This window comes from Nymphalis io, chromosome 10 (genome assembly GCF_905147045.1).
Source record: "Nymphalis io chromosome 10, ilAglIoxx1.1, whole genome shotgun sequence".
Classification (NCBI taxonomy): Eukaryota; Metazoa; Arthropoda; class Insecta; order Lepidoptera; family Nymphalidae; genus Nymphalis; species Nymphalis io.
The window spans coordinates 8,978,317-8,992,651 of record NC_065897.1 but is presented as its reverse complement, the minus strand read 5'-3'; the positions used below and the strand labels follow the sequence as shown (position 1 = coordinate 8,992,651).

Genomic DNA, 14,335 nt, shown 5'->3' with positions numbered 1-14,335 from the left:
TATCACTGTTTTTTATAATACTTTGATATTTGTCATTCAATAGTGCCGAAGAATTGTATGTCTTATAATGTTATTGTGTATTCGGTCTCTATGATTATACTAAACAGTTTCATGTGCTTAATTTTTGCTATAAACCTGCAAGTGTCAGGTTAAATTACACCAATCCGCATTAGAGTAGGGCGATGGAATAAGCTCCAAAGGGAGAAGAGGTTTGCATAGCAAGGTTTTGTATATATAAAATATACCTAAATATGTATATACTTAAAATGTCCGTGTTTCTGGTAATGAAATACGTTTTCAATTATTGGCTATTGAATAAGTCCTTGTTTATCATTTCATTTCTAAAGTTACAAAATTATTAATGAATAATATATACTCTTAATATTAAGGTTTGGTTTGCAAAAAAATATAATTTCACTACCATTGTTTAACACCTACAATATTATTATTATTATGCTAATTAACGAAATTATTGTATATTATACATATTACACAACTTTACAAATATTAAACTTGCATATTAGTTATTTATGTATTTAATTCTAAAAATAGGAATACAATAAAATATTAATATAATATTTTATAAGACAATATTGTATCTTAAAAACGATTAAAATACCTAGGAGATAGCGGTAGAAACTACAATTACATTAAATTATTATTCTTGATCGCACAAAATTATGTAACTACCAAAATAAACGTTGCACAACTAAAAGCGATGTTTGTCAATGTGTATCAACGAAAATCGCTCCCAACGTTCTGAGAAAACGCAAATGGGTCTAGCCGTCAAGGCAATCGTCCGTGAAACGACTCCCGACACGTTTCATTCGCTACAAACGTATCTTATTCCGTGACAGAGTATTAACCCATCGATCCTGATACAAATACTAGTAATTTTTGTATTACATTTCGTGTGTTCTGTTGACAGGGATAAAAACCATATTAACGCGTGGATTATTTCTGTATAAATGTTTCACGACTTTGTACTCTTTTTAGATAGTGATATTTTTAAGGGTCGCTTAAAAAATAAAAAAAAAATCAAAGTTTATACTATTTATTGACAAAATTGCATTAAACCAGGTATTGTTTTAATAATCACAGATCAGACCTTTCCCCCGACAAATATTTGAAGTGAAACAAAATTTCTGTAGAAACATTAAGACATATCGCAGGCAGCTAACGCATTGTCACTTGACAGGGCTTCAAAAAAAGACTGGCACCAAAATGCCTTTTACATAGACCGTAATTGACTGTGATAATTCGATTAGTATTAATCGAAAACCAATATAAATGTTCTGAGCGTAAAATTAGATAAGCTTGTAATTTAACCTCGTTATATAAAGTTATAAAGTTTTTAGACCTATTTAGTAAATTTAATTGATTTTATACTTTAAATTTTACTAAACATATCAATCTTCTCATAAAAGAAATCTACTTATTAAAAAAAATAGATAATATCTTCCTAATATATGTATATTCATATTATACACAATATAGTTAGCAATGACGATTGATATTCAAAAATTAATATGTAAAACTTTTGTTTTTGTGATATGATATGCAAAATGTTATCTATTTATCCGTTTCTATCTATCTATGCTAATATAACTATTTACGTAAGACGCGAAAACATTTTATGGCTAGTAAAAAAAGTTCAGTTACGCATCCGCCGACAGGGCAGCCGGCACGTAACGTTATTTATTTTACGTGGACCGCTCTAGTCCGGTATTTTACAATGCTTTTAGAGCATGTCGCCTGTCGATGCTCGCACACAGTTTAGCGAACCAACCTTTTTTTCTAACGCGATATTGTAACGAACAATCGATTTCGAGTAACACAGTTCGAATATACGAGCTTGTGAAACGATTTTGAAATTTTGTTGAAGTCAATTTGATTTGTTCTTTATTTTTAAATATACAAGGCGATAGACAAATTGACGCATTGGTTTTTGGAAGTCCAAATTGAATTAAAAGTTTTCTTGTTATGACATTCTCAAATTTTGATTACTTGCCTTTTGGGTGGTTTTATGAAGGACTATTTTTTTTTTTTTTTTTTTATATTCGCCGGGAGGGCAAATGACTCTACTCCACCTGATGGTAAGTGGTAGTACAGTCCAAACGCGACGACGGCCAGTACAGACGGGAAAAACGTTCTGCACTAGCCGCCTTCGCCTTGCCGGCCCGCAAGATGCCTCTTCACGCCTCGTTTGAAGGAACTCGGGTTGTAAGAGGAGGGGAACACGTGAGCTGGTAAGGAATTCCATTTTTTGGAAGTGCGACAAAGAAAGGAGTTGCCAAATTTCTTTGTTCGTGATGGAATTGATGTCACAGTTAGGCGGTGACATCGAGAACCAGCTTGCGTGGACTTAAGAAGGAAGGGGGAAGCAGGAATTAGAGAGAATAATTCCTCAGAGCACTCGCCGTGATACAGTCGATAGAAAGCGCTCAGTGCTGCTATCTCACGACGCAATTGTAAAGGTTCAAGGGTCTTTGTGACCTTTACGTCTCCAATAATGCGTACGGCACGTCGCTGCAACCGGTCCAAGGCCTCAAGTAGGTACTTAGCGGAGCCATCCCAAAGGTGCGAGCAATATTCCACGCAAGACCGTACCTGTGTTTGTACAGCAGGCACAGTTGTGGCGTGAAAAAGCGCCGCACCTTGTTCAGAACTCCGAGTTTCCGTGAAGCTGTTTTTATAACAGCCTCGATGTAATCCCTTGGACTAAGGTCGCAGCGAACGTCAATCCCCAGCATGGCGATTTTGCTTTGCATCACCAGCGGAGTACCACAGAGGGAGGGAAGAGGGGAACATGTTGACTTTTTCGCCGTGAGAGCGCATACCTGTGTTTTCTTGGCATTAAACTCAACAATATTATCAGAGCCCCATTTGGCGATGAGCTCTAACGTCCTATCGAGTTCAATGACAAGATCCTTCCGCCTCTCCTCAATTTCCGCTCGCCCAGCCACTGCGCGTCCGTGGTATCCACCATGCACTGTACTATCGTCTGCATAGCAATGTATGTTCCCAAGAGAGAGCATATCATTGATATGCAAAAGAAAGAGTGTGGGAGATAGCACAGATCCCTGGGGGACCCCAGCATTCACTATATAGAATTGTGAAGCGCAACCATCAACTAAAACACGAAGGCTACGCTTGTGTAGGAAGCTGGCAATCCAGGTGCATAGCTGAGCAGGCAGACCATATGCCGGTAGCTTGGAGAGAAGACTTCTGTGCCAGACCCTGTCGAAAGCCTTGGAGATATCGAGGCTGAAAACCAAGGAATCTCCATGCTTGTCGATAGCTTCACCCCAGAGGTGCGTTACGTACGCTAGAAGATCATCTGTGGACCGTTTTGGTCGAAACCCGTACTGACGATCATTAATTAGACAGTGATCTTCTAGGTAATGGATCAGTTGGTTGTTTAGAATCCGTTCCATCACCTTACAAAGTACTGAGGTGATAGCTATTGGCCGATAATTTGCCGGGTCAGACCGATCCCCTTTTTTGGGAACCGCTTGCACATTAACTCTTCTCCAAGCCTCCGGCACACTTCCCGAAGAGAGAGAAAGTTGGAACAGGCGCGTTAACACAGGAGACAGCTCCACTGCGCACTTCTTCAGCACTATGGCTGGTATTCCATCGGGACCGCTAGCTTTCCGTACATCAAGTGATTGCAGCTCCGCACGCACATCACGTTGCCTGATTTTAATGTCAGGCATCGTATGGCCACATGTAGGTATTGTAGGTGGCAGTGCACTACAATCATCGATGACGGAATTGTCGGCAAAGAGTTTAGCCAGGAGATCAGCTTGCTCTTGCGGACTGTGAGCTAGTGATCCGTCCGGATTTCTGAGCGGTGGCAGCGAAGGTTGGCAGAAATTGTTTTGCACAGACTTGGTCAGACGCCAGAAGCTACGGGAGCCCCTAGGATGCGAAACAAGGTCATGACCAATCTGTACAATGCGCTGTGCATCCGCTCTCGTGTATGCCTTTCTACAGGACTTGGAATTTTTATTATAGTTTGCTTTCAGTGAGTCAATGTTAGATGCCCCGATGCAGCCGTTGATCCACTTGCGATATGCCGCCTGCTTAGATGATACAGCATCGGCACATTCACGAGTGAACCAACGGTTACGCGTACTCCTACTGACGAGATCTGAGCTAGGAATGTAGTATTCCATTCCCAACATGATCTCGCCAGCAACAGCAGCGGCACCAGCTGTCGGGTCATTCCCACTGAAGCAACGTTCCTTCCAAGGGACCGACGCATAGTATTCGCGCATACCGTCCCAATCCGCCGACTTATAGTGCCAAACGGGACGTTTGCATACCGCTAGTGGCGGCAGCTTGGCCTGTGGCACTCTGGTAGAAATAAGGCTGTGATCCGAAGAGCCAAGAGGAGCCTGAACCACAACCTGATATTCCACCGGGTGAGAAGTCAGCAGAAGGTCCAGTAGAGAAGGTGCTTGCCCATCAATGTCTGGGATCCTGGTGGGCTGATCAACCAGTTGGGTCAAGTCATGTGTGAGAGCAAAAGCATGAACAGTCCTTCCAAAATGGTCAGTTTTGAGGGATTTCAACCAGGATTCGTGGTGAGCATTAAAATCCCCCAAAAACACCAATTCCGCGTTAGGAAATTGCTCTTGCGCAGCATCTGCCACCCGATTAAGATGGTCAAATAATCGGCTTGTCTCCAAGTCACCATTGTGGGATCTGTAGAGGCACACGTAGACTCGGCTCTGACGAACCAGGTCCACACGTACCACCAACATGGAGAAGGAGGGGTCCTCCAAGCAGCGCAGTCGGTGACAGCAAACATCCGTCCTGACGAACAAGCATACTCCGGCTTTCGCTTTGAAGGATTCTTCAAGCGTGTAGCCGGGATAATTAAGGTAGCTGGTATCGGCAGGACGGAGTATTTGTGTCTCCGTGAGAAACAAATTTATACACATACATCGTATGCTCGTTGAAAAAACAAATGTTAATATCGAATAATTAATCGAACGAAACGACAAAAATCGCCTAAACATATTTTCATCTTCTCACAAATTGATTTAACTTGTATCGAATAAGATCTGGTTAGCTCCCAGTAACATGCATTAAGAATATTAAAAACAAAATATTTTTTGAAAAAAGTTCCAAGTTTTCTGATTTATATAATTTGTACTCCTACAAAAATCAAAACACTATAATTCCGTTAAGTAGATACATATATAAATCAAATATAAACGAAAAAAAAAGAAATCCTGTCTATATAAAAACATTTATAATTAATATTATATTATATTTTATAATAAATATAATTCATGTTCGAATGATGATCAACATTAAATTAGAAATAGTCGAAACAAAATAGAACAAACTTACAAAGTATCAATTCCTGTGTTGGGTAGGGTATGCATATTAAGGACGCTGATTTCAAATTTATTTGTTACTGCAAATACTGCCAACAAAATCACACTATTGTAATCTGTACTTTATATTGAAGTAATAGAGTTTAATATTGTAAAACATAGTGTAAATGTAGCGAGGTAAGCTTCTAGAACACTGAATGTCTAATTGATACCCTCCTCCTGTTTTGATAGACCGAATGTTGAGTGTTTTGATCGGTTAGATCTCGTCCGGATTTATCGATGAATTTATTTCAATGAACTGCGTCGAAACCGAACCGATCTCTTATATATTTTGTAATCACACATAATCTTTATTTATTGACGCTATGTTTTCTTTGTTAGTAAATAGGAGTCATAACACGTTCGTTTGTGGGTAGAGAAATATTGTCTGACAAATATTCCAGATGAAGCTTTTGAGTTGTTTAATACACTAGAACTCGTTATTAGTAATAAATAGCAGGATTACATATTATTTTAATACTTCGAATTTACAAAGCATCTTATAGTGATATAATAATATATTAGATATATATTCTTAAATACCGACATTAGTAGTAATAACCCGAGAATGACGGTGAAAGGAGAAGTTTTGAAGGTTATTTCTCCAAACTGCTCTATTGCGGATTAGAAGATTATACACATGTAATGGAATTTCACCTATGCAAGTTTCCACGCATTGTTTTTTTCCACTCATCCTTACCGAATTTTGTACTCGACAGACACATGATATCCACATAGCCCAGTAGGATAGGGAAGTAAGTACTTTAAGGCGCTGGAACAACGAATTTGTTTACGTGCTGTCCAAGACACGGAAGTAACACAGTGAACTGCCTAACTCCCGCTTTCTACTGAGCTTAAGCTACGTTATATAAATAACTTATTTGTGAAAATACATAATATGAAAACAATTATAAATTAAGGAGTGAAAATTTTATATTATTAAAATGCTGAAATGTCAAATGTCGTGCATTTGTGTTGAAATATTAACCGGTTAAGATTTTTTTTTAAATTGCTGAAACATTTTGTTTCACTTTATAATGTTCGAATTTTATAATGTTCCTATTATAAAAGTGAAAATGTAATAATAGTTGGAGGCGCGAAATTTTCCTTTTCCGTCTCCGATTGAGGAAGTAGATCTCTTCTCTGCAGGGTGCATTTAATAACGTGAGGGCTGTCACAGTTGGTAGTTCCAATGAAGAAATATAGACGAAACTTATATCTTATAATATGTAATGAGCAATTCTTGTATATAGAAAATATATGGGCTTGCATAAGCCCATCTGGTAGTACCCACTTATCAAAAATTTTACTTTTGTTGTGTTCCATTTTGAAGTTTGAGTGGACCAGAGAAACTCCAGGCACAAGAAACATTTAAGTTATCAAGGTTGGTGGCGTATTGACGAAGTAGGGAATGGTTAGGGAACCATCGGGTTTGTCCCCCCATTGACTTGTCAACATACCTATTTAAAAAAAATGTATAAATTTATTTCGTGTATCTCGACAATGAATATATATATATATTTATAGAATAGGAAGGTGGACGAGCATATGGGCCACCTGATGGTAAGTGGTCACCAAACGCCCTTAGACATTGGCATTGTAAGAAATGTCAACCATCGCTTATAGCCAATGCGCCACCAACCTTGGGAACTAAGATTTTATGTCCCTTGTGCCTGTAATTACACTGGCTCACTCACCCTTCAAACCGGAACACAACAATATCAAATATTGCTGTTTTGCGGTAGAATATCTGATGAGTGGGTGGTACCTACCCAGACGAGCTTACACAAAGCCCTACCACCAGTAAATGTAATGTAATATATAGGTATATTCATATATATATTGCGTTTTTTATAGATGTTTTCATAAAAAAACGCAATTGTTATTTATAACAATTGCGTTTTTTCGAATTCGCTTCGCTTAAGCTAAGCTCAGTTTTTAACCTTTGTTTAATCTCTTGTTACGTGATTTTTGCAATAGATAAATACTATGAGTTCAAAATCAGAGATATCCACTAAATTATAAATCCATCTAGTAACAAGAAGTACTTAAAAAAGTAGGAAATAATTTATCCTAAGCAAACATGTGGCAACCCTAAATTCCGCACGTGTCAAACCCTGGTTCATATCCATTTATTCGAGCCCATGTTTATTTGACTTGCGAATAGTGGCAAAGTAAATCAAATTACAGTATTATAGCCCCAGTTACTAGGGTAATATATACCATAATCCTTTGCCAAGGATCTAAGAGCACCGGTTCTGATAGACCGTCATTTGATTGATGATCCTAATAAAACTGTGATTCTAGTTTAATTTAAATTTAAGGCAATTTAGCAGCCCTGCTCCCGCTGACCGTAAAATAGGTTTATTATTCGCATAGTGCGGTCGCATCTTTCATTGTGGCGTTTATTATGCGGACAATGAGACTAATGTTTTTGTATAGTTTGATATAACTTAATATTTCATTGTTATTCAGGTTTATACACTAGCGTCAAATACGTGATGTAATAGTGTAACATTTGTCTTTGTTTTAGACGTATAACTGTTTTAATATATATGTATATAAGTTACTTTACAATACTGCTAGTAAGCTGTCAAATTGAGTTTTTACTGCCTCGTTTGTCGTTTTTGTAAGTTCAAATCAAAGAAACGGTCAGTAAAAGTTATTGCTTTCGTATGAAATTTTCAATAATAGTAGTACTACAAGCCCGTGCCTTATAAAGCACATAAACGTCCAGCGTACGAACTTTGGTCGGTAGTGTCAAAATGTCGCCCCAATAAATTATAAGAGGCAAAAGAAAGTGCACATTTATTTGCATAAACACTAAACTGTAATAGCTATCTCCTACACAATTCCTCGAGATTTAATTGTTGAAGCCGAATGCCGTCAACATTTTGAGTCACTTTCATGCTTTACCTACGGTTACATCTAAGTTGAATATAGCTCATTAATACTTAACTTCTAACTGTCATATGATATGGCTACTTTAGTATAGATTTTAAAATGTTATGACAGTAAAAAGAAGTTATTTTATGAATTATTTTAAAATCTGGCTCTCTCTCTATCAAAAATAATTTGAAAATGTAAATACTTAACGTTTATAAAAAACAATTACATAAAATTAACGAATATAAAAACTTTTTTGATATGATATACATATGTATAAAAAACAATGGGCGAAAATTTAATACTATGTTTATAAGTGGATTGTTTCGCTGGAAAACCAACGTAAGACATAGTCGCTGTCAGGGTCGATGAAGGTATTAGCGGTGATGGGACGCATTAATCTTGCCCTACGCGCCCCGCATGATAACCCGATGCCACAGTATCCTTGAAACCACTGATGTTTTTTTTTCTTTTGTATTAAAAAATATTCCATCCACCGCGCAAGTTACACGAGTAATGTAAGTAACTTACGACAGATAAAAAATGCCCAAAATCTTTTATCACATAAGAGCTAAATTTATATTTAAGTACTGATATTTTGATTTGAAAATCAACATCGTCAATACCGACTAAAAAAAATTCACTTGACGCTGGCAGAGTCATTTTTTTTAATTGGCCCATATTCTCCAATTAAATGATTACTATTACCTTAACATGTTTTATTTTATATTCTATAGATTTAATGACTTTCTTTTTACAATCTTACTTCTCCGTACTTTTCTGTTACTTTTTTATTAGTTTTATATCGTGTCTGCATAATGCATTATCTAAGAGTGGGTCCCAAATTACATGCAGTCGTAATTTAAATAGTGTCTTTCATATTTAGATTATTATTAAAAATGGCCCGGCCCTACAGTCGCACTGGCTCACTCATCCGTCAAAAAAAGACACGAAAATGACTAGCTGTAAAATATTTGCCTGTTCCTTATTGAACTATGTTTAATAGTTTTGATTAGATTTAGTTAACCAGCGAACAATAAAAGTATAATTATTATTTTTGACAATTAAATCAGATGCATATTAAATAGTTTATTAGTAATTTTAATTTGATTAACGCGTTTTAAAGAGGGGTGCTAGAATGAATTGTAAGAAAAACATTATCGATTTCGGAAACATTAAAAACTTTCTCCCCTTATGCCTGTCGGAGGACGGCCTCAACATCCTACAATAATATATTTAAAGGATTAGCCCCGTCGCAATATCGCGACCCTCCGGTCTCCTACGCCCCGCTGCGCTGCCCGCTATTCAAATAATGGAAATTATTTCCACATATGTGCACCTAAATAAATATCATTCCACTGTCATTATTGAACACCCTAATATTCCTGTAGAGCAATTTTCACCCGTTCATCGGTAAAATGGAGGAAAAAATAATGTGTAATATGTAAATTGATTTTCTTTTTAGTTTTCCTTTGAAAAGTAATTCTTCAAATATAAAAACAAAATTAGGTAATAATATATCTGTTGGTTTACCTTTATGCCAAAATACTCGTCCACCTGAATTTGTGAAATTTATGTTTCGAAAAATAAACGCTCGTATATGGGGTGGAAACGACCGTTTATGTTCACTTAACCGAGGAAAGAGGGTATTATTTACCGTTTCGGCTGGGTGAACACGCCACAGTGAGTGAGACAAATACCGCTGCCGGCACAATATTTATTGCAGTCGCTACATGGATTGCGCAATTTATCGCGGAGGTGTCGTCGGCGATCGATCGCTCGCTGACGAACGCGGCCATACATCAGCGCGCGCGTTATCTGTGCTCACGGCGACTTATCGCGCGTCACTCCGCCTTTGGCTTCGGCCTCCGCTAAATAACAACATCGATTCACCGAAGGCTTCGTGGTATGTCCCGTCGACCTCTCATTTATTGTGGCTAGAGCGCGTTCCTGGCGAACGACGATGCAGAGGCGCCCCGTCCAATCGCGATGCTCGTTTATCTTCATTTCGCGACCGCAATTAGACGGGTCGTTGGCTGCGGTCGGGCGGGGCCCTCGCCTCCTCTGATACTACGTGGCTCGAATACGCCGATGCTGCGCGTCTTTCTGTCAACTTCGTAATGAGTAAAGTTAATGGGACCCCACGCAACAAAGTCCGTGTTCAGATTCTGAATCCGGTCAAAACTTTTCTAGCGAGTTACGGTTTAATTTTACAACTTGAAAATAATAAGCAATTTTGTTACAGGTGTGGTTCAAAAACCGGAGAGCTAAATGGCGGAAACGTGAAAGAAACGCCATGAACGCAGCTGCTGCTGCCGCTGCAGATTTCAAGAACGGTTTTAGTACGCAGTTTAACGGACTTATGCAACCGTTTCCTGATACAGATGCGTTGTATTCCTCTTATCCTTACAATAACTGGGCGGCGAAAGTACCTAGTCCGCTTGGTACGAAGAGCTTTCCATGGCCTGTCAATCCACTGGGATCAGTCGTACCGGCGAGCCATCATCAAGGTTCCGTAAACTGTTTCAATACCGCGACGTCAATGGGCGGAGTGGGAGGAGGTGGTATGGGTGGCGTAGGCGGTTCTGGCAGTGTCGGTGGCGGTGTGGCACCTTGTCCGTACACGGCACCACCAAATCCTTATAGTATGTACCGCGCGGAGCCGTGCCCAGCGATGTCGTCATCTATCGCATCCCTCCGACTGAAGGCGAAACAACACTCATCTGGTTTTAGTAGTGGATACGGTACGGTGTCGCCTGTGTCGCGCGCGGGCTCGGCCCCGTTGTCCGCATGTCAATACGCGGCGGGCGGGGTGGGCGTGTCAGACCGCGTGCTTTGAGACGAGGCCCGCGGCCGCGACGAGACGCGATCACCAGCGCCGTTACTCGCAGCCGCACGCGCTTCCTAGTCGCCGCCGGCGCGGGCGCATTCCAGTGCCGCGCACGCGCACGGTCTTTACCGCCACCTCTGGGAATGGTTCGACTAATGAGTCAATATCGGAGACTTCACTCGACCTCATTACGTGAGATCCCATATGATAGGTTACGAAACTACGGGCAATAAAAACTAAACGATTCGTTCTAGACGTTATTTTGTAAATATGTAGCTATGTATGTACGTATACCAAAGCGATGTGTGCAATTTTTACAAGCTTAAATGTACCTATGTAGATTATTATAAGAATTTTACGATTGTGTAAGTTGTATGACGTTCGTTGTAAATATATTTAGGTTATTTATTTTTACTAAATTTACTTTGTTTCGAAGCATTTAATTGTAATGTAATGTTCTGTTATTTCAAATTTATAATTATATATATTATATTGCATTTGGTGACATTCACCTCAATGATAGAGAAGCAACTATTTTTAAATTATTTTAATAAGTATTCATTAATATTTTAAAACATTACCCGATCGATGTTACAATATTACTCTCAAAACAAAAGAAAAACTTAATTTATGACATTGTAAATACTTTATCAGTTGAATTTTTAATTTATTTTTCATACATTGTAAAAGTCAAAGATTTTCTATTCAAAACGTTTAAAGTTATCGAGCCCCGTCGTAAATAGTGCAACTTGAAAATAATGTGAAGATATTATTCAATGAAAATAATTATTTAACTTACATGTAAATATAATTAATTAAACCAAAGTCTTAGTAAAAATACCAATATTTTATATTTTAATATAAATCAAAAGAACACTACGGGTGTTAGGAAATGTTTATAAAGGTGGTCTTCCACTGTGGTAACAGAATACATTAAATATTTGTAAGTTATTCCTATATAAAAGTGTATGTAGTTTTCTTTAATGTTATCAATTAGAAACATAAAAGACTGACGTGCACACACTGAAATGTGAAACATATTAAAGTTGACATTGTAAATATATTCCTTCGTAAAAAACAATTTTTCTTATTTCATAAGTTTTTTATTTCAAATACTAGCTGTAATAATGTTGCCAGTGGAAGAACCTATTACTAAAATATTAAAAACGATGCAGACGTTTGAATGAGATTAATGTAACCGAGATCTCATTATTAATACGAGTACTTAATATTTATTATCTTCCAATTAAATTGTAAATATTTGTATCTATGTAGCGGTTGAATTTTATTGTCAGTAGAACGACAAAGAATAACTATTCTCTGAAATCTTAGCGCACTGTTAATACAGTTATGACTAAAATATAAAATGAGTAATTTATGATATACAATTCAATCCATACTAAATATATGTTCAGTTTAAAACTGACATAATATAAAAGTAACGTATAAAACTCAGTTATTTATTGTAATTTTATTATTTTACAAGAAAAAACTCCGTAAAAATGAAACATAATATATTTTATAATAATAAATTTTAATATCGTATCATAGCGCTATTTTTCAGAGAATATTTATAATAAATTAACACGAATTAGTAAAACCTACTTCTGTGTGCCTAATTATATAGTTGTACAGATTATAATGTAAATAATTATTCAAAATGTAATAATTCGAGGTTTTCATTTTATACATATCAAACAAAATATATACGAACTAAGTCGTTTCGCATTATTTTGTAAATGTATTTAACGGATAACCGATTGTTTTGTAACTTAAAAAACCTCTAGTCATAATAAAAAAAAAATATCACCGAGTACTGGATTCGTTTTATTTCGAACTTTTTTGCAAGATCATAAGCTAATCACATAAAAAATATTACATCTAAAGGCTACGACAATTTAAGTCATTTTATACTTAAGAGTAAATAGCATTTCGGTCTATAGTAGCATAAGTATTTTTTTTTTTAATTAGATAACTTATTTGAAATTAGTCTATTGCTTATTTTTAAAAAAATACTTAATTTAATTTTCGTTTTCCTAATATCCAACCCAAACATAGACAGTTACTTATACATTACATTATATAAACTTAATATTGTAAATGAATCATTGCTTGTTTTATAAACACTAATTACAAATTTAAAAGTATATAATGTAAAAAAATATTCTAATATTTAATGAAAATTTTCAATACAATACAAGGACTTCTGATTACTGAGCTGGCGAATAGTCCAGTATATGATTTATTAATAATTTTTCATACCAAGGGGCTTAATTTTAGATGACAAAAAGTTTCTACGTCGCTGCGTTTCTGCATGCCTCAGTTTTGTAAAAAATCCAATGCTGGATGGATTTTGCGGAGGTTCTGCTTTATCAAGGGAACTAAGTGTAAAATGTTACAATCTAAGCTCTAAAAAGTGACTCATGAAAGACATTACTTATTACAAGCTATTACAGATGGGCAATCTGTAATTTTTCAAAATGTCTTAAAAAAATTTGTACATTTACTTTTTAAATATTTTTAAAATTGATTACAAAGATTACAAGTTACGGATTTTCTTCTTTTTCAGAACGATTGTGAATATCAACCGCATAGGCAGAAATAAACATATTATAATGTACGTTTACCCGTACCCGTTTTTAGCTAAGAAGCGCTTAAACACTATAATTATTATAATAAGTACACTTACGAGAATTGCGAGAAACACTATAAGAAGTTTTCGTAGAGTACAGCTTACGTTATAGCGTACATATTATCTATGTCCGTTGAGCTTATAATTTGTGAAAGTTCTATCTCAATTGAACTTCTCGAGTAATTCCGGAAAGACAACATTTTCGCTTCATGATATTGTCATTTATTTATGTGTGATTATATTTCCAACAAAACCTAGTTTTACACATTCATTTCTTAGGCAATATTTATTTGTACTTAGTAATGTTAAAACGATTAGGAAGCTGGTTGGCAAAATTTTACCATTACTAAACTGTTAATAGGCAAATATCAATTTATTAGCGATTATTATTATTATTACCGTTCAGTTGAAAAATATTTTTGGTAGAAAAAATAAACCGAAACTTATACTTTGAGGCAGCAATTTCAGATATATTAAAAGACGTAAATATGCTGATTAGGCAGGCCAGGTGCGAAAAACTCGCTTGAGGTAATACTGATTGCGTTTTAATTATTGCTTACACTAATATCACTATATTAAAAAATAAGCTTTAGG

At 36.4% G+C, this 14,335-nt stretch overlaps 1 protein-coding gene across 1 annotated transcript in view; it reads left to right on the top strand.

Annotated features, from left to right (window-relative positions):
* LOC126771135 (pituitary homeobox homolog Ptx1) overlaps positions 1-12,619 on the top strand; it is a 50,779-nt gene extending 38,160 nt beyond the window's left edge. Inside the window, exon 5 of the mRNA XM_050490878.1 lies at positions 10,525-12,619. Within this exon, the coding sequence (XP_050346835.1) occupies positions 10,525-11,118 (594 nt within the window). The 3' untranslated portion in view covers positions 11,119-12,619. The remainder of the gene's footprint in view (positions 1-10,524) is intronic.
* The last annotated feature ends 1,716 nt before the right edge of the window (positions 12,620-14,335 follow it).